Source organism: Corvus hawaiiensis, chromosome 3 (assembly GCF_020740725.1).
Source record: "Corvus hawaiiensis isolate bCorHaw1 chromosome 3, bCorHaw1.pri.cur, whole genome shotgun sequence".
Lineage (NCBI taxonomy): Eukaryota > Metazoa > Chordata > Aves > Passeriformes > Corvidae > Corvus > Corvus hawaiiensis.
The window spans coordinates 77,852,975-77,878,035 of record NC_063215.1 but is presented as its reverse complement, the minus strand read 5'-3'; the positions used below and the strand labels follow the sequence as shown (position 1 = coordinate 77,878,035).

The window sequence follows — 25,061 nt, the reverse complement described above, 5'->3', positions numbered from 1 at the left end:
CAGCACCCACTTGGGAGCAAGCCAGGTGTTCTCCCAGCTAGAATGGGTGGGGTACAGAGAAATGGCATTAGGTGTAAACACCTTTTCCCAGAGACTTGCAGTGTGGCGCTGTGTGGTCTGTTAGCCTCTGCCCCTGGAGGAAGGAGTATGGCAGAGGCCGTCACGCGGTGCTGTGTCATAGCTTTGCCTGCTCGTTCCCAGCGACATTCCATCCTCCATCCACTCTGTTCAAGCCTGGTCATTCCATGTAAGTCTTCCCTGTCCTGCTCTGTTCAGACGCTGCCTCTGTGCCCCCTGGGGCTGTTCCTGCATGTGTGCCTCTGCTGTTTGACCGGCCTTTGGACGAACACCTCAGCACTGGTCTGGGTCATTTGGGGGGGAATGAGGCTGGTGGCTGGGGGAAGGGGTCCAGGTGCTTGCAAAGTGACAGCAGGCAGCAGCGTAGGCTGGGGCAGAAGAGGAAGATGAGTGATAATGGCTGGGTAACCTGCTGCTGTGTGAATGAAATTTGATAAAAGCCCGGGCAGCAGAGCACCCCGTGAGGCTCTTAGGACAGAAACCTTCCCTTCCCACCCTCCTCCCCTCCCCACACACACTTAGGAAGTTTCCTATGTGCCTTCTACCGTGGCTTTTAGGTGAAACATTTGGACACAAACTATACCTTTCCAACCTGATGACAGGCCATTGGCATCTCAGGAAGCTTTAGGTCAAGGCTAAAATTAATAATGGGAGAAACACTTGCAGACATGGCAAAATGTCACCTGAGGCAGGCAGCATTGCCGTACCTTGTGAGGACCTGAGCAGGGAGGACAGTGTATAAGGGAACAATATAACCATGACCCTGCAGGCGGGGGAGGAGAAACGGGAGAAAGAATGGACAGGGTATATGAGGGTATATCTGAGTGTGCACAAATCATCTTTCTTAGTAGCCCCCAGAATTGTAACAAAATTATTTGTTACAGAAGTGTTTTAATTCCAAAGCATATATGAGAGCAAAATATAAAAACAAGAAAGTACTCTTTGGGCGTTTTTTCCCCTCCCAATTTATAGATAGATATGGATAGATGCAGACAATTTAAATCTGAGTCTAGCCTTCTGGTCTGTGTGACTTTAAGCAGGAGTTGTTGGCTGTGCCTTGGATTACTGGTGGCTTTCTGGTTGTACAGGGAGTACAGGCAGGAAAGCACCTGGCAGAGAGCAAGCTGAAGCTGTTCTTTTGTTTCTGCATGAACAAGTGCACAGAGAAAGCAGAGAAGAGCAGTGCACACTCGGGCAGTGTGGGGTGTCCAGCTTGCATCCTACTGCTGTCCCATCTTCCTGCCTGCAGCTGCCTGGGCTCTGCAGCCAGCCTGGAACCCACAGCTGTTTCACTCCTGAGCGAGGCAAGGGGTGGTTTTTGTTTCCCTGCTATTTTCTTGAGCAGCAGGTTGTCATAGTCACACCAAATGTATTTTTCCTAGTTTCCCTGCTCAACAGAAATTCTTAATTCTCTGTACTATCAGGGAATACCATGAGACAGTCATTACCTTGCCAGGAAAAAGAGGCAGTTTGGAAGGCCTATGATATTCAGTGTTTCTGTGCTGATGAACTTCAGCTGGTAAGGCAGCAGGATCAAAAAATTACTCTTATTTTCTAAAAAGCTCAAATTCTTTTGCTAACACAAGTCAAAATAGCTGGTACAAAGTATCATTATGCCTTTAGATCACAAACCTACCACCTCTGGAGCTAATTTCTGGTTTTATGATGACAGTGTTACGGATTTGCAAGCCTCAGTTTCTCTATTCATAAGGAATGATGCGGTTTGCTTACAAGTTTCATTGATTCTTGACCTTACTGTTTTGCATGTATCTGCATCTAAATTCAAAGCTAACTAGAAAATCTGCGAAGTGATGTTGTCTTCCTGAAAAATATGTGAATTCAGCCACCTTACTGAATTGATGCAGTTGGTGGCATACTTTTAACGTACATAGAGCAGTGTCTGTGCCCTTCAGTCTTGCAGCTCTAACAGCTGTAAACCTGTAAACACTTATTCCACAAAAGTAACAGTCGTGTGATTGCTCTGTCACACGTAGGGCTCTAATGACCTGCCCCTCCCCACCTTCGCACTTTTTACCTTTGAAAACGGGATATTTGAATGAATACTGCTGAAAGGTTAGTCAGGGGTTATAAGGAATGTTAAACAAATGATCTTACAGAGACCTACTGGGAGCAGAGTAGAAAACAGAAAATATAGACCTGCTTTGGGGACTTGCCTATTCCACTTGGTAAGACTCCACCTCAGTCCTGCTGTATGGAGCAAATACATCACACAAAGCAGCAGCTTCTGAAGCCATCTGAAGGGAAGCGAGCTTAACAGTGGGGAATGAATGCCTTTCATAGCTTTTGAAAAGATCCTCTGCTCCTGAAAATGCAGCTATAAACATCTTTCAACAAGCCTGCATTGCTGACAATAACAGGTAGAGGTGATCCAAAAGCAGGGAACAAGGAAGCAAAAGCTGAAAAATGTATTCCCTTTCTTATGCCTCAGTTCAGGAAACCCATCTTTTCTGATTTGTCTGACCCCTCCTGCAGATCAGCCTAAGTCACAGGCCACGTGGCGGCTTCATCCAGCTTCATGGTAATTGTTTCTGCTGTGACTCAAACCTTTCCAGATCCAGTCATCGCTTCTCTAGTAACACAAAGTAACCTCACTCACAGGTCTCTGGTGTAGAAAGCTGAGGGATACAAAAACCAGCTACAGATGAGCTATTTCCCGGTGTGCTTGGCAGGTGTGTTTATGATTCACAGGAACACTGTGAGCTACTGCAAAGCTTTGGAGGGAAAGGGAATAGTCTTTATTGGCTCACTGTGGCCAAAAGAACACATGCAAGGAAGTACCAAACAGCCTTATGAGCTCAACTCTGTGTGGCATCATGCACTCAGATCAGGTAGTGCAGACGCTTGGTCAACTGATACACTACTGGAGACCCTGCCAAATCTTTGAAGCCGTTCCTGTTACTAACAATAATCCAGCTGAGAGCTGAGGCTGATGTTTATCGTGTTACAGTATAAGAAACACAAAGTAATAGATAGGTTACTGATCACACTGCTGGCTTTGTGCTTTGCTTCCAGGTGACCCATAGCATCAAGCGTGTACAAAAATACCTTCTAGTTGTTGCTTTGCATGGCTTCCCCATGAACAAATGCAGCAATTGTTTTAGGATTTTAAGTCATCCTAGGTGCAAGGAGACATGGTATATCCGAATCTGTAAGACAGGAACATTTGAGATAATCTTGCTACTCCCTTGGCACTGAAACAAGTTAAAATCTGGAGATCTTCCTGTCCTTAAACTGTGATCTCAGATCCTGTCAGACTGCAACCTGATGCAGTGACAGATTAAAGAGGACTAATATCTTGTCCTGTCAGGAGACACCTTTAAGATTTCACACTACCACATTTCCTCTTGAAAGAGGCTATTGGTATCATTTACATGACTCCGAGAAGGCATCCCTTTAGTTAATACAAACCTTAGGACAAGAAACACGATACGAAATTACTCCCATCAGCCTATAAATCAATATTACTTAGAGCAAGTTACAGCAATGGTTCTCCCCTGAGTAAGTTATGTACTAAATGTTTTCAAAATTATTAAATACTTTCAAAATTTTAAGTGGCTTACTTTGTACCTTTACATTTTTCTAACACAGTGGACCAAATACAGCCACCACGTAAGTGCTGCCGTAACCGACATTGCCTTCTCTTGCACCAAAGGCTGAGTTTGGACCAGTTATCCCCATACAAGTTTCACTTAATGAGAAAGACATGACCCAGATTTCAGACGAAACGAATAAGCGGAAAATTCCTAGCCTTGTTGCCATAGTTACTTGAAACCTGCTGTTAAAGAAGGTGGGAAGAAAGGGAAAAGGATGAAAAGCAGGAAAAAAAGAGAGCAGTATCATGGTCAGGCTTAGGCCATATGATAAACAGAGGTGATGATCTTGACAGAGCAGGACCTCAGTGATGACACTCAGAGCAGGTTATCCAAAAACCTGGTATTTCTGCTTTCTGGCTGCTATTGAATTGATTCCATGGACATTGGTTATTTTTAAGTGGTTACCACAGTGACTAAATGCAATGCACTGGGATTAGGTATTAGATCTGCAAAGGCAGAAAAGGATTGGGTGGGGAGAAACAGACTTCTCCACAATTAATTTAATAAAGAAATTGCCTAATTTTAAATACCAGACTGATTGCTTTTCCACTTTATAGAGATAGTAAAACTTGCAGCAATGTCTTGCTCAATCAGAATAAACTTTTTAGCCTTTGTGTAAGTTGGCAACAGAAATACTCCAGCTCTGTAGAAGCAGAACTGCAGACATATCGCACCAGGCAGTGAGCACTGTTCTTCCCCAAATGCAGACAGGATCAATGTACCCTGTGAGACACAGGCTGAAAACCTAAGAGAGCTGGTAACTGTGCTTGTGAATATTTCCTGTATTACTGCTTTATATTCTACTGCTAATTTTCATGTCTGTCACATGAGCATGAAGAAACACACTGTATTCATTAAGGGCTTTGGACTAAGTGATATGAACATATCACTCTAAGAGGTTTTTTTATTACTTGTCTATCTCATCTTTTTATTCCTGCTCTTTTTGACTGCCTTCACATTCTTATTACTGGCATGTAAAGATATAACCTCTGTCTGCACCTGTAGCAGTGTAATACAGATTCACGTACACTGGAAACACAGTTGAAGTAAATTCATTTGATGCTCTACATATTGGTTGGACCATAATACAGTTTGTATCAGCATTCATGCAAGAACCCAGGGAAAACACTGGAGTAGTTGTAAGATTCGTTAGTCCTCATCTAAGACTGTATTTTCTAAGCACTTTATTTCCATGTCAAAACCTGTCTTGGACGCAAGGAGAAAACTTTTTTTTACTGCCTTTCCTGTCTTTAAACTTACTGAGACTTCCTGCCCCCCACCCCCCCTCCCCCAGTTCTCTGCTGTGCTGTCCTTGCTCAGATGACACCATTGTGCTTTGCATGGAGAATAAAAGGTAACCCTCAGTCCTGTGAAGAACTACATTTTACTAAGAGTGTGTTTTCTCTGAGAGCTGGCAGGCTGTATTGGTAGCACTGTGGCCAAGAGATTTTTCTGCTGGTTTAGAGTAGGGAACATTCATTTTATATAGAAGTCTTAGAAGAAAAAAAAACAAACCAAACCCAAACAAAACAAAACCAAAAAAAGAACCAGAAAAACCAAACAAAAAAACCCCCAAAACCAGCACCCATACATAGCAGCAATGGCTGAAATGATTATAAACCATGAGACAGTTGTATGAGATTGAACAAAATTCACTATCAGTAGGTGTTACTACACTCATTAAAGAATCCTTGCAATTCCTTCTCTTCTGACCACACAATTATGATTTCTGTCCGTTAATTACTATGCTACTAAATGATTTCCACATGTGAATCATAAGTCATCAAGCTTCCAGATCAAGGACACTGAGTCTTACAGTAGCAGAAGAGATTGTGAGCTACTTTGATGCCATAGTTACAGTCTTAAGTCATCCCTTTAAAAAGTCAGTCATCTCCAGCTCAAACTGGGGAGAAAAGGGGAAAGACAGACAGACCGAGAGCTTAGCTGGTACTGTCTTCCCCCTTGAATTCCTAAGGGTGTTGCATTCCTTACCAGCAGTGTAGCAGGACTTGCTCAGAAAGGTGAGAAATTCTTTTCTGTCTGAAGACATGAAAGCAGACAGCAGCTGTTGCTACAGCAGTAACCACTGCAGCAAGAGAGGAAAGGCCATGTGGTTCCCATTCCTACTGTGGTGGAACAGAAGCAGTACACACAGAACAGTGGCTGGGAGCAGAGCAGCACACGCTTCTAGTACCAGGACATATCCTACAGATGAAAGTTGTTATTAAACCAAGCTGTGAAATTAAAACCAAGTAGGTATTTCAGAATAATGGCAAGTACAGACAAGCCCTATAATCTTATAAATCAAATGCAAAGACTGAGCTCTAACTTATAATTAACCAGTGAAACTCACATAGCCCCATTATTTCATCCAGTGCTACCTGAGGGGAATAAGAAAAGGAAAAAAAAAGGAAGCCATTAGTGCCAATAAGGTATTCAAACTCGGAAATACAAAATCACCATTCTTCTTTCAGCTACTGTTCCCCTTTTTGGATTATCCCAAGCAGCCCCATCCCAAAACAGCCATATGCCAGTGTATTTCAGTGTTTTGTGCCAGAGGTGGAGGGTGCAGACTAATCATACAATTATTTATTGCAAGAACTCCTTATAGTATTCCAATAACCCCCTTGCTCCTAGCAGCTTTAAACAAAGAAATGGTATGTAAATGGCTTGATAAATAATGCTTTGACTCACACAGGCCCCAAGCCACTTGGTGGCACTCTGCCCATATAAACTATTTCTGTCACTAGGCAGACCAACAGGCTCTGGAAATCCAGCCCAGGCTGAATTTCCCACCCCAAACAGGGCACTGTCCCTTCAAGTCCCATGAAAAATGCTTTACTGCCACCCCTTCCTTTTTAAAGTCTGTATGGGCTGCAGGAAGCATCACTGGTTTAAAAATCTAATCAAAGCCAATTAGAGCCCACTTTCCAGCTGCAATTCACTCTTGCTCTAGTCCACTATGAAAGAATTTGAGCCTTGTCACAGTAAATGGACAAGGGGAAGAAAGGAGGAGAAAGGTAGAAAGAAGTAAGAAAGTATGGTGCAGCTACCAGGAAAATGAGAGAAGTAACTCTTGCAAATGGTATTCTCTGAGTAGAGAAGCAAAGACAATCAGGAGCTAATGAACAGTGATCAAAGCAGCAGGTGAGAGTAGAGTACAGCCTGTAATGCAAGCTTCACCCAAAAGCAGTGTAACACATTTCACACCTACAAAGCTCAAACTCAGTTGTAGCTTATTTTTCTCTCTCCAGAAGTAATATAACAAACTATAAGGTGCCAAGATAATCAGCTGTCCTTATGTGCTTGTGCCTCACTACTCATTTGTACAGAAGTCTAACAGTGCTTCTATTCCAGGAGATAGGGAGAGAGGGGGAGTGACTACTTTTGTGACAAGAGAGCAGTACTGAAGGGGCAGCTTTATGCAGTAACTTTTCTAAAGCAAGAAGCAGCAGTCAGTACCAGCTTTACCCATCCAGTAGATGTGCTCTCTTAGCCTCTTCCTTGTATGCCCATCAAAAAATGTTGCCATCGCAGTAGAATTAGAAGATGGCCAATTAAGACTTGCTCTAATTGCTAGAAGACAATATGTAATATTGACTTAGTTGCATAATGAGAGCTCTGAATTGAACCCTGCCTATTACAGCAGGACTACTCAGTCTAAGTACCCACACACTCTCTTTCCTGCTAGGGGGAAGAAGTTTTAGGTATTACGATCCAGAGGACACTTACCTAAATTCCATACATACCATTTATTTTTTCAGCCTGTTTTTGCTTCATGCTGTTACAGTAATAAAGTGACACTCCATAATAAAATTTCACTTTTGGGTCTGTTATCACAGTATGAAAAACAAAACTTTTCCAAGTGTTCAAGAGTTTTATTGCCATGTGGAACATGTTTATTGTTCAAAAACGCTGCACTGAAAAAAAATCTGTAACATACATTCTCACATTCTTTGCCTTTTATCTTTACAGCAATGTAACTTTCAGGCAGATCATGCACAAAAACCACTCTCACAATGAAGTCAAAAACTACTGAAAGGCACTTTATGTCTTTCAGATCTTAGACTCCAAACAAGTTTAGTTTTTGCCTGTGTAAGAATTACATACATCTAGAATAACTCAAACAGTAGGAAAAAAATAAAATCTACTTAGAACTTCTTAAAGAAGAGTATCAAACTTTGTTGCCTTCCTTCATTCAGTGCTATGCTTTTGTTTTTCCAAGCCTTCTTTAAAGAGTGTGCAACATAAAAATGGATGTTAATGAAGTCTCTTTACTGAGACAAGACATGCAGTGAGGGAAGAGGGATGGCTGCTCACTTCCAGGCTGCCTATCTACACATTTGTTCTTGTAAATTACAAGCCACTGCTTAAGTTAGAAAAAAAGAGATAGAATAGGAATGAATGCACTCAAGTTAAATGGCTTTTAAGAACATGTTAATACATAAACAATGATAACGCCTACAGTTCTGTTTACTGACCTCTGTTCATGTTGATTTTAAAATTAGTTTTGTCAAACCATCATGGGCCCCTTTTGTAGACTGTTAGATAAAAAAGTTGGTTTTCAAATATTGTTTGTTATTTGGGTGGCTAACTTTTTATTAAAGGGGTGGTTATTAAACATCAGTAAGGCAGCAAGACTTTAAATGTAATGGTTTACATTGCTGAATAGTACTTTTTAAAAGGCAAGATAGAAAAATTATTAGAAGAATTCTTGGTATGGTCATATTCCTAATAGGTGTTTCTGTTTCATCCCCACTGTAATTGTCACAGCAACTGTAGATGGCATGTCTTCTTGGTTGTAATTCAGGATGAATACATTCCCTGGCTTATTTCAAGTTATATTTTTAGTTGTGTTTCTCCAGCCTGCCAAAAGAAAAACAGCTTTTGTAAGAGTGAATACTGAACTACAATTGCTATTAAAAAACTCTGAACTTACATTAGAACTTTATGAATGAAGGACATTGGTCAGTGATTTATGCAGAGACAAGTCCAGTTGCAGTTTTGTAGAGTCTCATTTTTTTAATTTATAGTTCAGTAGGTTTAATCCTCCTATTGCTCCACACAAATTTCTTGGAGCAGAAAAGAGAAAAGCCATAATCCTGATTCATCAGGATTGCTTGGGGCAGCATCTGCACTACTTGCTACACAATGAAGGTGTGAGACTGATTGCAGTCTGTTCCCCAGGCACACTCACTTGGCCCTACCTCATGTATAGAACAGTCAGCTCTGATAGGTTTTGTGTGACTTCTCTTTCCCATGTACAACTCCTTCACAGTTTTATGGATGTTTCCATCTCAGCAATTAGTTGCCAAGATGGACACATGCAGACTAACCAACAGAACGCACGAAACCACCCCAGAAATAGCCAGCAGCTGCTGAAGGCCCTGTCTACACTCACTGCTGACCATAAGGGCTTCCTGCCTTTTCTGTGTGCAGACCTCAGAAGGTTCAACAGAGTTGCAAGGTAAAAAGTGCTGCTACTGAAAACAAGCTTGTTAACAGGTTTGCAAAAGGTAATGAAGTTAAAACAAGTTCAGAAACCATGCAGAGCTTTGCACCACAGTTAAAAATCACTAGCAGAGTATTCCAAGAGCCATCAGTTTATGACTTCCCCATTTTAAAATGTAACTTGCCTGTATTTGATCAGTCGTCCTCCTTGAATAAGTTGTGCAACTTCATTAGTGAAGTGGCATGCAAAAAGAAGCCAGTTCCTTGGCTGCACTTTATAGGCAAATCTCATGAAAGTCAAGGAGTAACAACATAGTGCTGCAAAAGATGATAGATCTTATTAAGAGATTGTAAATATCTGCATTTTGTTGAATCATAATTTTCCTACTAGTACAATGTAAGGACAGGTAGAACATTTGTTGCTGCTTTTGAGTTTTCCAACAGCCCTACAAACATGTCCAGTGTGAGGATCTAATGCAAGGAAACACAAACAGTGCTCATTTCTGCTACACAAGAAAATCTACATGGCTGCAGCCTTCCATAAGAATTCATTTTGCTCATACACTATCCTGTGATGCAACAGAAGTCTTTTTAGTTTATTATCTAAAGTATCTCAGCCAGGAAATAAAGAGTTTATCCCAAGGATAAATGGTCTGTCCTATACAATTATTCTGACAATTTCCAAGTTGAAGTATTTTTAAAGACACTAACCACTTAATACAGTTCTTTCTGGGAACATTTTAAAATGGACTTTAAGATCAGGAGTTTTCGATGCCCAGGAAACCATGAACATTCAGAAACATGAACCTTTGTTACCTGCTTTCCAGAAAGATGAGAAACTATTTTGATCTACTCTCCTACCACAATTAAATTTAAATACAGGAAACTACAACCCAAGAATTCACTAGTTTTGTAAACTTCTGACAGGCTTAAAGAAAAAAAATTGGTAAATTAATAGTTCAAGGAAAACAGCCTTTTTTAAACTACAAATACTCTTTTTTCATTTCCCGGGTTCTGTACACACACCAAACTATATACACCTGCAAAAATTTAAAAAAGCATCTCAACACTGCTGAGCTGGGTAGCTGCCACCAAAACACTATTTGCCAAACAGCTTTGCTGTACTGGAGACTATCTAAACTAGTCTTCTGTCTCAAGGAAGCTGATTCAGGGACTGAATTACTCTAAGCAGAGCCTAATGATGATGAGGCTATAAAATTCCTTAAGCCAAAGGTATTGTGCTTGTAGGAAGAAGAATTACTCTGAATTAAGTTATTAAGTGAATTAAGGAAGAGACATAATGCCAAAGTTAAGCTAATAAATTAAAGCTACTAGATTTCTAGTCCTAGAAAAGAATTTGAATATAGAGGCAAAAACTATACATGTTCCAAAGAAAGGTGGAAAAATATTGCTTATGCATTTAAAAATAACTTCTCATTTAAAAATAATTTCTCATTAAGAGTCACAATAGTCTCTCAGACAACTACTTTGCAAAGAGTTAAGTCTTTGCTGCTTCTTGCACCCTGCTGACCAAGCATTACCATTTCTTCAAGTAGTCAGTGTTGATAAATATTTAAATCTCACACTAACCACAAAGTATCATTGTTCTTTATAGAAAGAATAAAACTGGGTAAAGAGATACATTTTGAACAAGTGTCTGCAATAGTGCAAGATAACAAGAGTTATACTTCAGGAGACAGTCTGGTCTCGAAAACTGCTAAGGTTCAAGACCTGCCTCACTCTCCCCTCCCAAATTAGTGGGAAGCTTTCCAAAAAAGAGCCCTGCAGTTTTTCAGTACCTCAATTTAAGTGGCCTCTGAAGTTATGTAACAAGATATCAAATATCTACATGTGCTTTGATCACAAGTTTGCAGACAACTAATAATATATCATTGCTTAAAAGACAAAAACTGTGTTCTGGAGTCAGTTTACTAACAAGAAGTGTGTCTCAGGTCTTACCAAATGTCATTCGGCCACTAATAATTTCTGGCGATTTCTTCATGTCATTAAAAGCAGCAACAGGAAGACCCCAGTTGGCAACTGGTCCCCAAAAGTGCTGTGAAGAGGGAAAACAAAAATAAAGTTAAACAGAAACAAAGATCTCCTGCAGTAGTCTTACAGTTTTTTCTTAGACACACAAAACTAGAGGACAGGGTTATGGGTGAAATTCCAAGAAAAGACAGAGACTATTTTTAATGTAAGAGAGAAAAACTAAACCTTTCTTTTAGTGGGATCTACTCTTCAGAAGGAAAGGTACAGGAACCTACTCTGGATCTTCTTTCAGACTGGAGAGGAACTACTGTAAAGCCATTGAAATAGAATTTTGTGTAATTACAGCCCAGCAGTCATTAAGCATCTGATTTGCATTGTCATATAATAACTTCAGATTTACAGTTCACTTCTGTGCATAGAATTAGCATTTCTCTCTTTCAAATAAGACTCCTCAAAAATATAATGAAAATGTAAGGACTTGATGAAGTGAAGAATTGAAATTGTTTTTGTGTTATGCGGAGGATGAAGAAATGCTCAGCAAGCATCTTCTTGTGCGTCCTTACACCCTCTCTTTGAAAGAGCAGGGCCAGCAAGCAAAGCAAACTGTTACCCTGAGCTTCATCTGCAATTGCTGAAACAACTTAGTGATTACTTAAAACTCAGTGATTCAATGAAGGTCAGAGGGGAGCAGTTAGCAACAGGTGTGTACACAAACAGAAAAAACAGAGACAAGAAGTGGAAAGAATCAAGTCAGAAAAACTGACAAGAGTTTATTTTGATGGGTATTATATAAAAGACTCTGAACTGAGAAAAATTGTATCACAAGTTCAATTTTCATTACTATTGTAAGCAACAAGGCTTCACCAGAATCCTTTGCACAGAACATGCACACAGTATTTGCATCAGCTTCTTGTAAATAGAAGTTCATTCTCAAAAGTAACTTGGCCAGATATGACAAAAGAGATGCACCTTGAAAGAAAAAGCTTTGCAGATACCAACTATATCCATTCTTCTGACACTTTCTGTAACTGTAATGTGTTTAACGATTTGGAATTCTCAGGGGGTATTTAAATTTCTTGCAATTTAATTCTAATATACTCTTGCCAGTCTTGCTATAACACTACAGACAGACTAAAAGCCACACTTCATTCCTGTGCTTGCAATACACGAAACTTAGCTAAAAAAAATAGAAAGAAGTGAGTTTTAGTTACACACACTGTTTTGATAGTTCAGCTTTAGTACAATATGCAAAACAATATAGTATTTCTCCAAATTCAGATTTACAACAACAGTATTCTGAAGAACAGAATAAAAGCATTTCTTTGCTATATTCCTACTGGTAGGAAAATTGATATCTTTAATGGTTAAAGCCTCTCAAGCACATCAGAGGTAACATGGCATAACGGGGAAGAGTTGCATGACTACATGGTATTCACACTGTACCTCTGTGTATCTACAATACCACTTAAACACAAGATATGTAGCAACAGAACAAGAACATTCACAGAATTCAGCAGGACACAAGATGTTGATTTGGAGGTTTTAATGGAGCTATTTAAATAGTTTTAAAGGACAATAAGAGGACCAGAAACAACTAGTCACAACCATGACTACTTGCACAGTGAGAATGCAAGACACCTTGTGTAAGCATCACCACACCAAAGCAAACTTTAAGTGGAGAGACACTACCTGTATTTGGGGATGGTTTTAGTCATTTCAGGGGTCTCATTTGAACACTGTAGTTTATGAAAAATAAGCTTGTTTTTTTTGAATCTATGAAATCTTTACAGCTTTTAAGAATCTGAGTGACAACTTCTGTTTTGAAAGGTAAATTAAATCAACTTGACATTTTTACTTAATCAACTGCCATTAGAACATAAGGAAATAATACACTATAGATTATGGACCACTCGAATTCAGGCCATGTAAGCTGAAGAATCCTCAGTTCACAAAAGTACTGCAGCAGTAACTTTTCTCTGCTGCCAACGAGTTTTATTTTGGAACCGTCTCACTTGAGATGGCTATCAGACTGTAAGTGCCACCAGGCAGGTAGCCCTTTGAAGTCTCCACACACAAGAATTTAACTACACCTATACAGTTTGTCTTTGTCTTGGGAAAAGAACAAATCTTTCATAACATCATGATTCACAGTACAACAAGCGTAAAACACCCACTTCCAGTTCCAGAGGCAAACTGAAAGGCTCCAGGACAGAAAAGTGTAGTGTGAGTTATTTCGTACATTTATTGTCTGAATTAAAGGCCATTAAAGATAAGCCAGGTAGTTTGGTTATGTACCAGTATTGCTGTTATGTAGAAGAATGGTTTCAAACTGCTCTGATCTCCTTAGCAAGAAGTATGGAAAAAATGAAGCCCCTTTAATTTAAGATATTCTGAAGGAGCTAACATTTGGTCACCTTAACCTCAGACTTGCAATTAAATATTCCTCGTGCATCACTCCTGGAGGTTTGCAGTATGCTTTTCAGTTGCAAACAAAGTCATAACAGTACTAAGGGAAAAAGACAGCAAGTTACTGAAGCCAGGAAGAACGTGAAATCAGAAATCCCCTCCCTTTTCTTACCGTACTGTTCAAGTGCACCATCATTGTTTTCCATTCAAAAAGCACATGAAAGAAAGAAGACAAAAACCCACGTTAGCTTGTTTCATAATTACACAGACAAAAGTGTACCATAAATAGAAGATAGGCAGAAGTCAGGAAGCTGTCATGGCATCAACTTTGATCAGTGTATTAGTGTTAAAAAAATCCCATTTCCCACAAGAGCTGTCACTGTAAAAAGTGTTTGCTGCTCTCCTTTTCCCAGCTACATAAAATCCCATTAGGGTCAGTGGGAGACATTCAACCCTTCACAGAACCCAAGAACCCACCCCAACTAGTTTGAGATATGCCGAAAGACATCTAGCTTTGTCATGACAAAGCTAAACAGCTAAAATTCTTCAGTGAAAGCTTTGAAGTCACTTGGAATTCTCTGTGTACCTCTGTAAGTAGGTCAAATCAAAGACTACCAGATCCTGTCACTAAGTTCGGGCCAACTGTGGCTGTACCAAACATGAGCTATAACACATTCTCAGTGATATATGCAATTACACTTCAGTCAAGTATGGGGTTCATTTAAGTGATCATCTAGGTACCGGTTTATGTAATAACAATGATCTATGCATAAAAGCTAGACTACAGCATACATGTAAGATTGTTACTAAGCTTTTGTTTCAGAACTCTTAAACACTCTCTTTCTAACAAAGATACTGATAAGACTTAGTTCTGAATTATGACTTAAAAGAAGGCATTTCTTATGAGAAATAGGTAGGCTAATAGAAAGCCTAGCAGTGCTCTGAGCTGCAGAACACTTTGTAACTATCGCTTCCCTCACACTGATTTCCATGTTCATAGATCACCATTTTATAAATAGCTATGGTAAGGAAACAGTCAGGTCTACCTAGGAAATCACACAGGATCTGCATTTCAGTGAGTCTTTGCTACAAGTCACAGTTGGTTGAAGGTGCTTTGTTAGCATGCCCTTGACTAGTCAAACCACTTGGTTTTTGTTTTCTGTTTAACTGATCGACAGCAATAGTCAACTGAAGTTCACAAGACAAGTGTACACTTAAACTTTTTCATAAAACCCTAACTAAACAAGTTCAGATGTGTCTCCTGGCACCACATTTTCGCACCAATAGAAGTCAGCCTTAATTTTTGAAGTGCAAGTTGTTTCCAGGGAAGAGAAAGCCTAAAATAGAATCAAACTGATACTACTATAACAGAATAGGCAGCTCTGGCTAAGGTCTTGTAAGGTTGTCCTTACAATCACATGGGAGTGGAATAGTTATTATACTTCTAGAAGAGGGTAAATCAAGGGCATATAGACTCTTCCAGGAAACAGGCATCCAGCAGCCAAGCGAGTTGCAACAAATGCACCATATCCAATAGTGAGGATACTTCACCATGTGCATGCATCTATTTCTGAAATGACTCCATTCCAAATTAGTAGTTTCCAAGGACTTCAAGAACTACATTCAGTCCCTTGACAAAGGAAACATTGTACTAGTGTTTTCAGAACTGTGGATAACAACTGTTGGATGTACTCATTCAGTCTCCAAGTGTCAGCTTTCTGTTTAAATGTCTAGATGTCACAAGAGGAACCCAGGGCTGTTCAATACCTTGTATCAGTACTAAGTTCATTCCAAAAAGGCTATAGTGGGAAAGATTTCGTTTTCTAAAATTTCTGCACATATTTTCCTCATTCTGACAATAAGAATATTAATAGGCTAGATACCATTCTGCAAATATAGGTGAACTGTCACTATTTGTTTTCCCCATACTGCCACCCCTTAAGTGGAAAGGGCACTACCCTTCTGCAAAAGGGCAATTGTTCAGTTCTCAGGGCACACAAGACAAGCAGGTGCTGTGTCCTTCAGTTTCTAGCACAGATCACAGAGGACTTTTTATTTTAAAGTTATATCTTCACGTTTAAAGATTTACTAAAGAGAACTGAAGATCAGCTAATTCTAGTTCTATTACTGAAGAGAACTCCTCTTAAGTTTGTTTGAATTAAAGAAAGTTCTTAGACAGCTCATATCAATTTAAGTGCTCAGGCTTTCCAGGGAATGAACTATGGCTATTTTAAAGCCCTCTATATTAACAGAGTCACTACATTTGCATTACCGATCAGGAAGAGAGATTTCAGATAGTGCCCCAGCAGACTGCAATCTCCATGCTTGTTTTTCTATTGCCAGGAGATTTTTGGAGTCCTTGGAATTCATTGTATGACAAAAGCAATTTAGGCTTCTACCACAAGAAAATGACAGCTTGTCTAGAGTGATGTCTTCTCTCTTAAAAGAGGAAGAAAATTGATTTATTGGATGTTTTTCAGAAGACATTTTAAATCAATACAATAGGAAGTAACAGGATGCAGCTGCCTATTAGTGGCTTAGATAATATGACATCAGTGACAGCTGCCATTTTTAGAATCTTGAGAAAAAATGCAACTTCAGGTTCACAATACACAGAGCTACCATGCTTTAATATGCTAATCAGCTAGTTTTAAATTAACATTACTGCTGCATTTTACAAGAAGCAAGAAAAGTAGACCTACAGCTCATTTTGAAGCATTAAGACATAGTTAGGGTAAATTTTTGTATGATTTACAGTCATTCAGATCCCTATTAATCACCACTAGAGAAAAGTCAATGCGAAACTGGCAGAAAAAATAATTTGTAATGATAGTTTTAAAAGCAGTTTCTCCTGTTTCTTTGTGCAAGATACAAAAGCTAACCTTTGACACCATAAAGCAATTCTAAAGCCAGATATGTCCACCTGAGCAAAGCGACATGGATTCATTAGGCTTGCTTTCATGTTTGCAGGTTATGAAGCTGAAATTGAAGCTACTTATTCCAACAGATGTCTGCAAGTTTTGATTGCCCCAAGCCATAATAATAGAGCACTTAATCCACCAAATCCACCACTTTGGGTAACTTCATTTATTCTATTGAGGGTCAAGTAATCTAAAGCCTAACACTGGTATCCCTAACAGTATCTTAATTTATTAATTCTGACAAACAAATTTCACGTTTATAAAGCCTTGATTCCCTGCAGTGATTCGATGCTGGTTTTTAGAACAGACACCATAGTCTCAAGAGCCTTAAGGACACTTTTGCTCTATGAGCAAAGAGAGAAAGAATGGACTTTTTTTCAGGATAGAGTCCTATAGTCTGGGGAAGAAATCACCTTCAGGAAGAAATGCAAAGAGGTAACTCTCCATTTCTTCTATGGAGAAGACAGACAAGCCTTTTATTGACAGCTATTTAAATTTTAAATGCAACATAAAGCCAATAACTTAGACACTTACCTCCTAGTAAGCAAGAAACAATGCTGAAAGGCCAGAGCAGATGGAGCAATTGACTTTAGCCCTTCATGACACACCCAGTAACAGAAGTACAAATGAAGCAGGTACGTTTGTATATAGCAAGGCAAAACACATTCCATCCACAATGGTAGAAACCTGTGGAATGCTCTTTTTATTGCAATACAGTCATATATACAGCTTGTTTGAAGACTAGATGAAATACATCTGAAAGTTTTTTTTAAAAAACGTTTTCAGTCTTGGGTGAGGAAAGATACTTCCAGTAACCGTGGTGGCATTAGGAAGCAGCTGTTATTTCACCTGGATGTTTGTTTTTCCAATTATGAAGCAGATTACTGTTTTAATGGCCATTTACATGCTTCACATGAATCCTGTTACAATTAACTAAATGTTAACACTAATATGCATCTATCGAGCTTACATGATATCCTCAAGACTTTCAAAAGGAATCACAGAAGCCTAATCTGGACTTTTTGTTTTGCTTCAAGGTTGTTCTCTTCCTTCTTGTATTTTTGTCCCACTGTTTCTGTGGATCTTGATTTTGTGAATGTCAAACGAACCCTCTGCTTAGAATCATAGAATGGTTTGAGTTGGAAAAAACTTAAGGATCATCGAGTTCCAATCCTTCTGCTATGGGCAGGGACACCTTCCACTTAACCAGGTTGCTCAAAGCCTCATCCAGCCTGGATCTGAACACTTCCAGGGATGGGGGTCCATAACCTCATTGGGGGCAAACTTTCCAGTGCCTCACCATCCTCGCAGTAAAGCATTTCTTCCTAGTATCTAATCTAAGTCTTTCCTCCTTAAGTTTAAGGCTTTATTGAGCCTTTATTTTATAATCCCTCGTCCACACAGGCTTACACCACCTCCTGCTACTTTAACGAAGATTACATTTCTCAGATAAGGAGATGTCCTCCTACATGCTTGCTCAACATCAAACACCAGTTACAATAGATGTAGGTAAAATAGCAAGCAACAGCTATAGTGAAAGGTTGCTCAACCACCTTTATTAGAAGAGACCATTTTTATTTAGTTAGTTTTGTCAAACAGCCTATCAGCCAGAGAAACTTCAGCCTGCCTACTTGAGACTACTCCTGCACAGTGGTTCAACCAGATTTAAGTATGCCAAAACTGTTCTTTAACGCAGTCTTGTCGTTTCAGTCTAGAGTGCCATATCCCTTACCACAGCACGCAGGACAAAGCTTGACACCAGCACTGAGCCGTCTGGGAGGTGACTTAAGCCACATTCCACGACAGTGGAGCTCTAACGAGCCTCTGAAAAGAGGTACCTACTTACACGTACTCAGAGATTCAAATAACTGAGCTTCAGACTGCATCCGTGATCAAGCTCGCTTCTGCCCATAGCAGGGCAAAGCTCTTTCTGCCCCTGTGGCAGGCAGCAGTCAGACCGTCCTGGTCCCGGGCTCCTGTGCCCGCTGCCACCTCTGTGTCGCAGCGAGCCCCTGCCGGCGGCGGGGCGGCACTCGCGGCTGTCACAGCCGGGAGGGGAAGGTCACGGAGGGGCGCAGCTGCCGCGGCAGCTTCAAAGCGCGCCGCGTCACTTCAAGGTCAAAGCCGGTTTGCCCGGGCCGGGGCGGGACAGTGACAGCCCCGACCGCTCCTCGGGCCGAGGTGACGACACGCGAGACAAGGGGAGCGACAAGACCACGACACCTCCGGGCCGGCTCCTCGCTTCCTTCTCCCCCCACCCAGCCGCCGGCGAGGGCGAGCTCGCCAGGGGTCAACCGGTGCCAGCCGTCCTACCCGTCCCGGGCGCCCCGAGGCTGCGGAGTTCGGGGACGGGACACTGGTTCCTGCCACCCGCCCGGGCAGGGCGGTGGGCGCGGCGACGACGCCCCCCGTGCCGCGCTCACCTCATCAGGTAGTCCCTGAACTCCTTGCTGCGCAGATAATCCGCGGCCTTGCGGCCCAGCGCCGCCGCCATGGCGTCTCGGCGGCAGTGGGGAAGGGAGCGCCCGCCTGGCCCGGCCGCCTCACGCCGCGATGCCGCCGCTACCGCCGCCGGTGACAACTGCCCCGCGCGCCGCCCGCCGGCCGCTTTACGGCAGCGCGCGCGCGCCCCCGCCCCGTCCCCGCGGCGCTCTCGCCGCCCATTGGCCGCGGCGGCCCCGCCCCCCGCGCGCGCCCGGCCCGGGGAGACGGTCGCGGGCAGGGGGAAAAGCAGGGGGCCGTAAAGCAGCGCGGCGGGAGGAGGGGGGGAAAGCGTCGCAAAGCGCGGCGGGGAGGGGTCGCCGTGGGCCGAGCCGCCGGCGTTCCTCCGCAGCCCGCGGGGCAGCGTCGCGCGGGGGCTCCCCGAGCCGCGATTGGCTGCGGGGCGGCAGCAGGTGGCTTCCCATTGGGCGCGCCGCCCCTCGCGGGACGGGGCCCCGCCCCCAGCGGCGCGAGTGGGGCGTGAGCAGGGGCTCGGTTAGAGCGGGGGGGCGGCAGAGCGCGGGGAGGGACTGAGCGGGGAGGTCAGGGAGTCTCCCTGTCTGGAAACATTCCAAACCCATCTGGACGCGTCCCTGTGTCACCTGCTCTGGGTGACCCTGCCTTGGCAGGGGAGCTGGACTCGATGATTTCAAGAGGTCCCTTTCAAGCCCAGCTATCCTGTGATTCTGTGATAATTACTTCAGTAATTTTAATTGGAATGGTCTCAGATCCCATCTTTCACCAGCACTTTCTATTTCATACCTGAGCAGAGGTTAGTTACGTAGAAGGGAAGATAAACTCTCACCTTGCTAATACTATCTAGAAAATATGGGCCATACAAACAAATTCTTTTATCTTTGCTCAGTGCACTAGAGATAGTGAAAATGGATGTCTATCTCCCCTGCTTTTCAAAGCCTTGCAGCCTCAGTTTTTACAGTCCAGAGCGGGGCTGAGAGTGCAGCCTGGGGCACTGCTACGCTCTGCAAGAAGCCCTGGACACCATGGCTGCTTTGTTTCCTTCTGTTTCCCTCTTCCCTGCAGGATCTCAGGTTAAAAAAAAACCAAACAAAAAACTAAAAAAAAAAACAACCTGCCAAAAACAGAAACAAAACAAAAACAACCAAAAAAACCCCACAAAAAACCACAGAACACACACACCAAACCCAACCCCCTCAAAAACTGTACAAAAAAGCCCCAACAGAAAACCTCTCTTCACCCTTCTCACCCCACATTACTTGCTTAAGAGGGCAGCAGGTTTGAGGAAAAGCATTGGCTAATCTCTCCTTTTTCTATATATATTCAGCATATGATCTGACACCCCACAACAAAGCCCTGCTTTGCTGTGTGAGTGGAAGAATTTTAATCCCCTTGGTATATTGCATTTTAAAAGCCAAAATGTAGCCCAGCATATTTCTATGGACTACTTAGACTCCAATTTAAAAGCAGCAATGTGAATCTAAATGAGGTCTCAAGGAATCATTTATTCCAGTTGATTCGACATGCACTGACAGAAGGAAGGTCTGTGGAAATCAGTTCTGTATGTTCAAACAAAATTCTGATGTGATTCCACATATCTTAGATGGCCAGGCTCAGTCCTTAATATTACAACTACAGTTATAGAACTAATTTTTAGCCGTACATTGCAAGGCTAAAAATGTAGTCTTATTCTCCTTTACTGAAAATTTGTAAATTTTTTTTCTTAACTCCATGTAGGGAGAAAAAAAAATAATGTGTCTTCATTGGGAACATTGTTCTTTAGTCTTTCTTCCTGGAGTAAACAAGTTCTTTTAACCTTTTCTCACAGGCTGTGCCTATTACATTTCTTAACCTTTTGCCTACTCCATTTGTGTTTACAGCTTTCTTAAGGCATAGCCAAGAGTCACCATGTCTCACTCAAAGCCTTACCAGCAGTGCAGTACTCTTCTCCCATTTTGAGAGTGTCTCACTGTTTGTTTTTTTTTTTTTTAAATAGTTAATGGAAAAATCATTAACCTGAAACGTGTCCAGAAGAAAGCAGTCCCACATGACAGGCTCTACCAGTTACACAACAAAACCAGCTAGCAAGGATTTGCTTTTGTTCTGTATGTATTCATAGTGCTTTTATTTGCATACAGTTTTTAGGCTTTTTGTAAGGATATCAAAAACCATACAAAAGATCCCCTTAATGTATCCATAGCTTTTCTTTTCCCCCTTTCAGCCTGTTCAACAGAAAAATTAGATTGGATTTGATATGAGTTTCTCTTGACAAGTTCATGTCAGGTGTACTTTTGAGCATGTCATTCCCTGAGTGAACATTAGCTGGTAGTTCAGTAAATTATTGTAGCAGGTTTTTCTTCATGGTGTTATTTGGTTTGGTTTAGTTTGTTTTTTTTAATGTCAGAATTAGGCCATTTGACTTACAATTTGCTGAGTTTTTGTGAACCCTTTCTCTTCAGACATGTTCTCTTCTCCAGTGCAGGACTGCTCTGTCCTTCCATGACCTGGAGAAAAAATCACTGATCATCTCAAACTGATCATGTCAAATTGCTTCTGTGAGGGCCTGGTGGACTTCAGAGCAAGTTTCATTAGGTTTTGCCACACATTTATTTTCTAAAATATATTCCACCTGTGTTTTTCCTAGTCTGAACTATGCTTCTTTCTATTTTTTTCATGGTAAATTCATACCTATTTTGGGTTATTATTACCACACTTCTGCTTTTATCTGTCATGGACTCTTTCTGCATTATTTAATGACTGCAACTGCCTTTGTCTTATTGTAATTTCTAATGCTTTTATCAAACTCCTTTAATTGTCTTTTATGTCCATGATAGTTGAAACTGATTTCATAGCTTAACCTTTCTGATTCTGTTATCTGCAAGCTGACACCATTTCTTTATTTTCATCTACTCATATGTCCTTTTGGCTATTTACTTGTTCCCTTTTGATTTTTAGGTCATTGTGTGAATAAGACAAGCCGTGTATGTCAAAGGGTGGCTCCCGTGTCTCTTCTAATCAGAACAAGTAAGTGTAGCTTGGTTTGGTTTTCAAACAGACAGGTCCCATGCAATCTTTTATCCCTTAGATTATCTTCACAAATACCCTGCCTGCCACTTCCTGGAATTTCTTCCTGACATTCTCATTGCTTTCTTTTGTTTCTCATTAGCCTTGTACTTCTGACCTTTGCAAGGAGATACTTCTGAAGTCTATTAGGCTCTCCAGTTATTCTTCTTATTTTTCCTCAGCCTTTGGCCAGGTCACTACATTTTTAGCTTGCTTACTGACTTTTGTTGCTTTTGGTCATTAATCTACAGCTTTTCCTCACTGGATTTGAAAGCTGGTGCGCCTGAATTCCCTCCCAGGTTTTTAGCTGATGGACTCTATGGTTGTCCAGCCGTTACTCTACATGGAATACTCTAATAACAGAGGCTTTCTGTAGACAGCAGTTCTGCAGCTCATCATCCCTTGCTGCCAGCACATGTCTGTGCTCACAGCCTGTGGCTGGGGGTATGGAGGAGAGCATTCCTGGATGGAGCATTGTTGGCTCCACAAGTCTTCAGTGCTAGTACACCCAGGGATGGTGTTTTTGCCCACAAGAACACATACATAAGGTAGCCAGGGCTGGATGAGCTTTAATAATTTTTGGTAGTATCTTAAGTTTTGCCCTCTGTGAGGAGGTGAGCTGTTGGATGATTGGTCTGTTAAGCAAATGAATACTGTGTCTCCCTCAGAAGAGAGTCTCCATATCCCATTCCCCATTTCTGGGTGTGGAGGTGGCAGGGGCACTCCTCCTAGCTGCAGGAGACATATGGCTCTTCCTGTTCTCCTCATCCTAGAACTGCATCTCAGGAATTAGTACTTCTTGACCTCAGTGGATGCAGATCCAGCTGCTGAGTAAAGCAGCCTGCAATATTTCTCCTTTTCAGGCATCTCCTGTCTTCCTCTTGACATGCCTTTGCAGGCACATGCATGGTGGCATGTGGGAAAGAGGAGTGTTCTACCTGCCTGGCAATAATGGACATTGCAGAGCAATCTACTAATGCTATGCAGTAGTTAAGCTTGACAATAAAATCAGCCCTAAAGGATGTATCTGATGCAATTCTTAACAAATATCTCTGGGGCAAAACAGTGGTGCCCTTTCCCATCTGTGAAAAGAATTGCAAAAAGCCACTATTTGGAATGTTGCTTGACAGACAAGGGAACAACGATTAAACAAGTTGTTCAAGAACCTGTGACTTCAGGACTGAAGGAGTTAATACTTCCCTGCTGTGGTAGCTCCAAAGTTGCAGAAAAACATGAAGAAAAGATACATTGCTTGGAGAGTCTTCCTAGACCTTGTAACGAAATACCTGTTCATTAAAGTGGGCAGAAATCACCTGGTAGGTAGACAAGATTGACTAGAGCCACTATGACATTTAATCAGGTGCAATCTCAAACTGAGCCAAGCGGGAGCACAGCTTGATGTGACACTTGCATTTGTCTTTGCATCTTTGATTACGGGTACATTATCGCTACATGCTGGCATGAGCAGTTTTATTCCAAGTGGAGTACACAGCAGTAACTGAGTAGAGTGAACACCTGAGAATGCCAAGAAGGGAGTCTGTGTTATAGAAATAATGAATAACATCTGTAAAATGCATGCTCAGTGCTGACATGTTTGTGAAGGCATCCTAGTAGAAATATGACTTCAGTATTAGTCTAAAGAAAACTGAAATAAATGCTTAACAACTAAATAACTCAAAAAGCAGCTATACCTCATTTGAAAAAACAGTTCTTGAAATTCAGAAATCCTTAGTGCTGAAAAATACGGTTACAGCTCCTAGAGATAAGAGTTCTCACTGTGACTGACGGTGGAGCACACTATTGCACAAAATCAGCATATATCATTTGAGAGATCCACAGTTTCTGTGTAAAACCTGATCAAGTAGGATAAATTAGTACATTATGGAGCTAGAGGCATTTCATCATCTGCAGTTCCAGTAGGATCTGGAGTAGGACCAAACAGCAAAATAAAACATACATTTCCAGCTGAGGCCTTGCAAATAACACAATGGTGTAATTACAAAACTACTAGGAAAAGACCCTGCTCTATGAATGGCCAAAAGAACACTATGATGTAGGCATTGCAATGGACCGAGTCAAGAAGTGAAAAGTAGAAAAGATGCAGGACAGATCTGGAAAAAAAATTCTATCGCCAAGACATAAATATTGGCAAATTAGCTGTTATTGTGGTTAACAATGATTGTAGGCAAGCCAAGCAACGGCTGGGCAGCCGGAACTAAAGCAAGGGCGTTACCTGTAACAGTGGAAAATGAAAGTATAAAGTCAGCATAGAAGACAAGCATTTCAGGCAGTTGTTGCAATTATCACTGCTTTCCCCTGCCTTACATGCAAAAAGGCCTGTCTGTCATCATTAGATTACAGTTGGGTGGGGCTGAACACTTGAAGCTTTTATTAGCATAGTTATTCCTGTTATTATAAACTGTCGGTAGAAACCACACAAGCTCTAGGCTCTGGTCTGTATCACGTGTGCATAGAAAACAGCTAGTCCTGTGCTGTGAAAAGCTGAACAGACAAGGGGAAATTGAACAGACAAGGCGAAGCAAAGTACAGCAGTCTGGCAGAGAGGCAGCTGGGTTTGTAGTGAAGCTGTTCTTTTTCTTGGTGCCTGAGAAGCAGCCTGGGGGCCGCTGCTCAAGGGTGGGGCAGCTCCTCACTGCTGAGCTGACTGCCAGCATTAAACCTTGTGTGAGGGGTGGGAAAAACCCCAAACCAACCCCAAACAAACAAACAAATCCTCCAAACAGTATCTTCCCCTGCTTAAACTTAAAGTACAACTGTTCTTAAGGGCAGAGAATTTTTTTCGTAGAAGTCAACCAGCTGTAGATAAAGGAGGCACCCTGCATGAGTACAGACAAGCTTTCAGGCAGCTGGAGGATGGGGCCTTTATATGATGAGACTGCTTTGAGTCCTCAATTAGTCACACATGGTAAAAGAGACAGATAAAATTGAAGCTGAAATTTCTTAAGTCAGCTTCCTGCTGAAATATGTGTAATAGTGATGGCATCTTCTTGATGTTTTACCATCAAGAAGACTGATACCAAGTGTTTTAAAGTAATTTTCTGGGCTGAAGTTCATCTTG

The 25,061-nt window shown here is 41.6% G+C and overlaps 1 protein-coding gene across 1 annotated transcript; it reads right to left on the bottom strand.

The window, feature by feature from the left end:
• Window positions 1-7,549: 7,549 nt before the first annotated feature.
• MPC1 (mitochondrial pyruvate carrier 1) lies at window positions 7,550-19,045 on the bottom strand. Its single transcript, XM_048298674.1, has 5 exons — window positions 18,886-19,045; window positions 13,714-13,717; window positions 11,103-11,199; window positions 9,329-9,461; window positions 7,550-8,558 (listed from the first exon to the last, which is right to left on the bottom strand). The coding sequence occupies exons 1-5, from the start codon at window positions 18,954-18,956 to the stop codon at window positions 8,540-8,542; spliced, it is 324 nt and encodes a 107-aa protein (XP_048154631.1). The 5' UTR covers window positions 18,957-19,045; the 3' UTR covers window positions 7,550-8,539.
• Window positions 19,046-25,061: the final 6,016 nt, after the last annotated feature.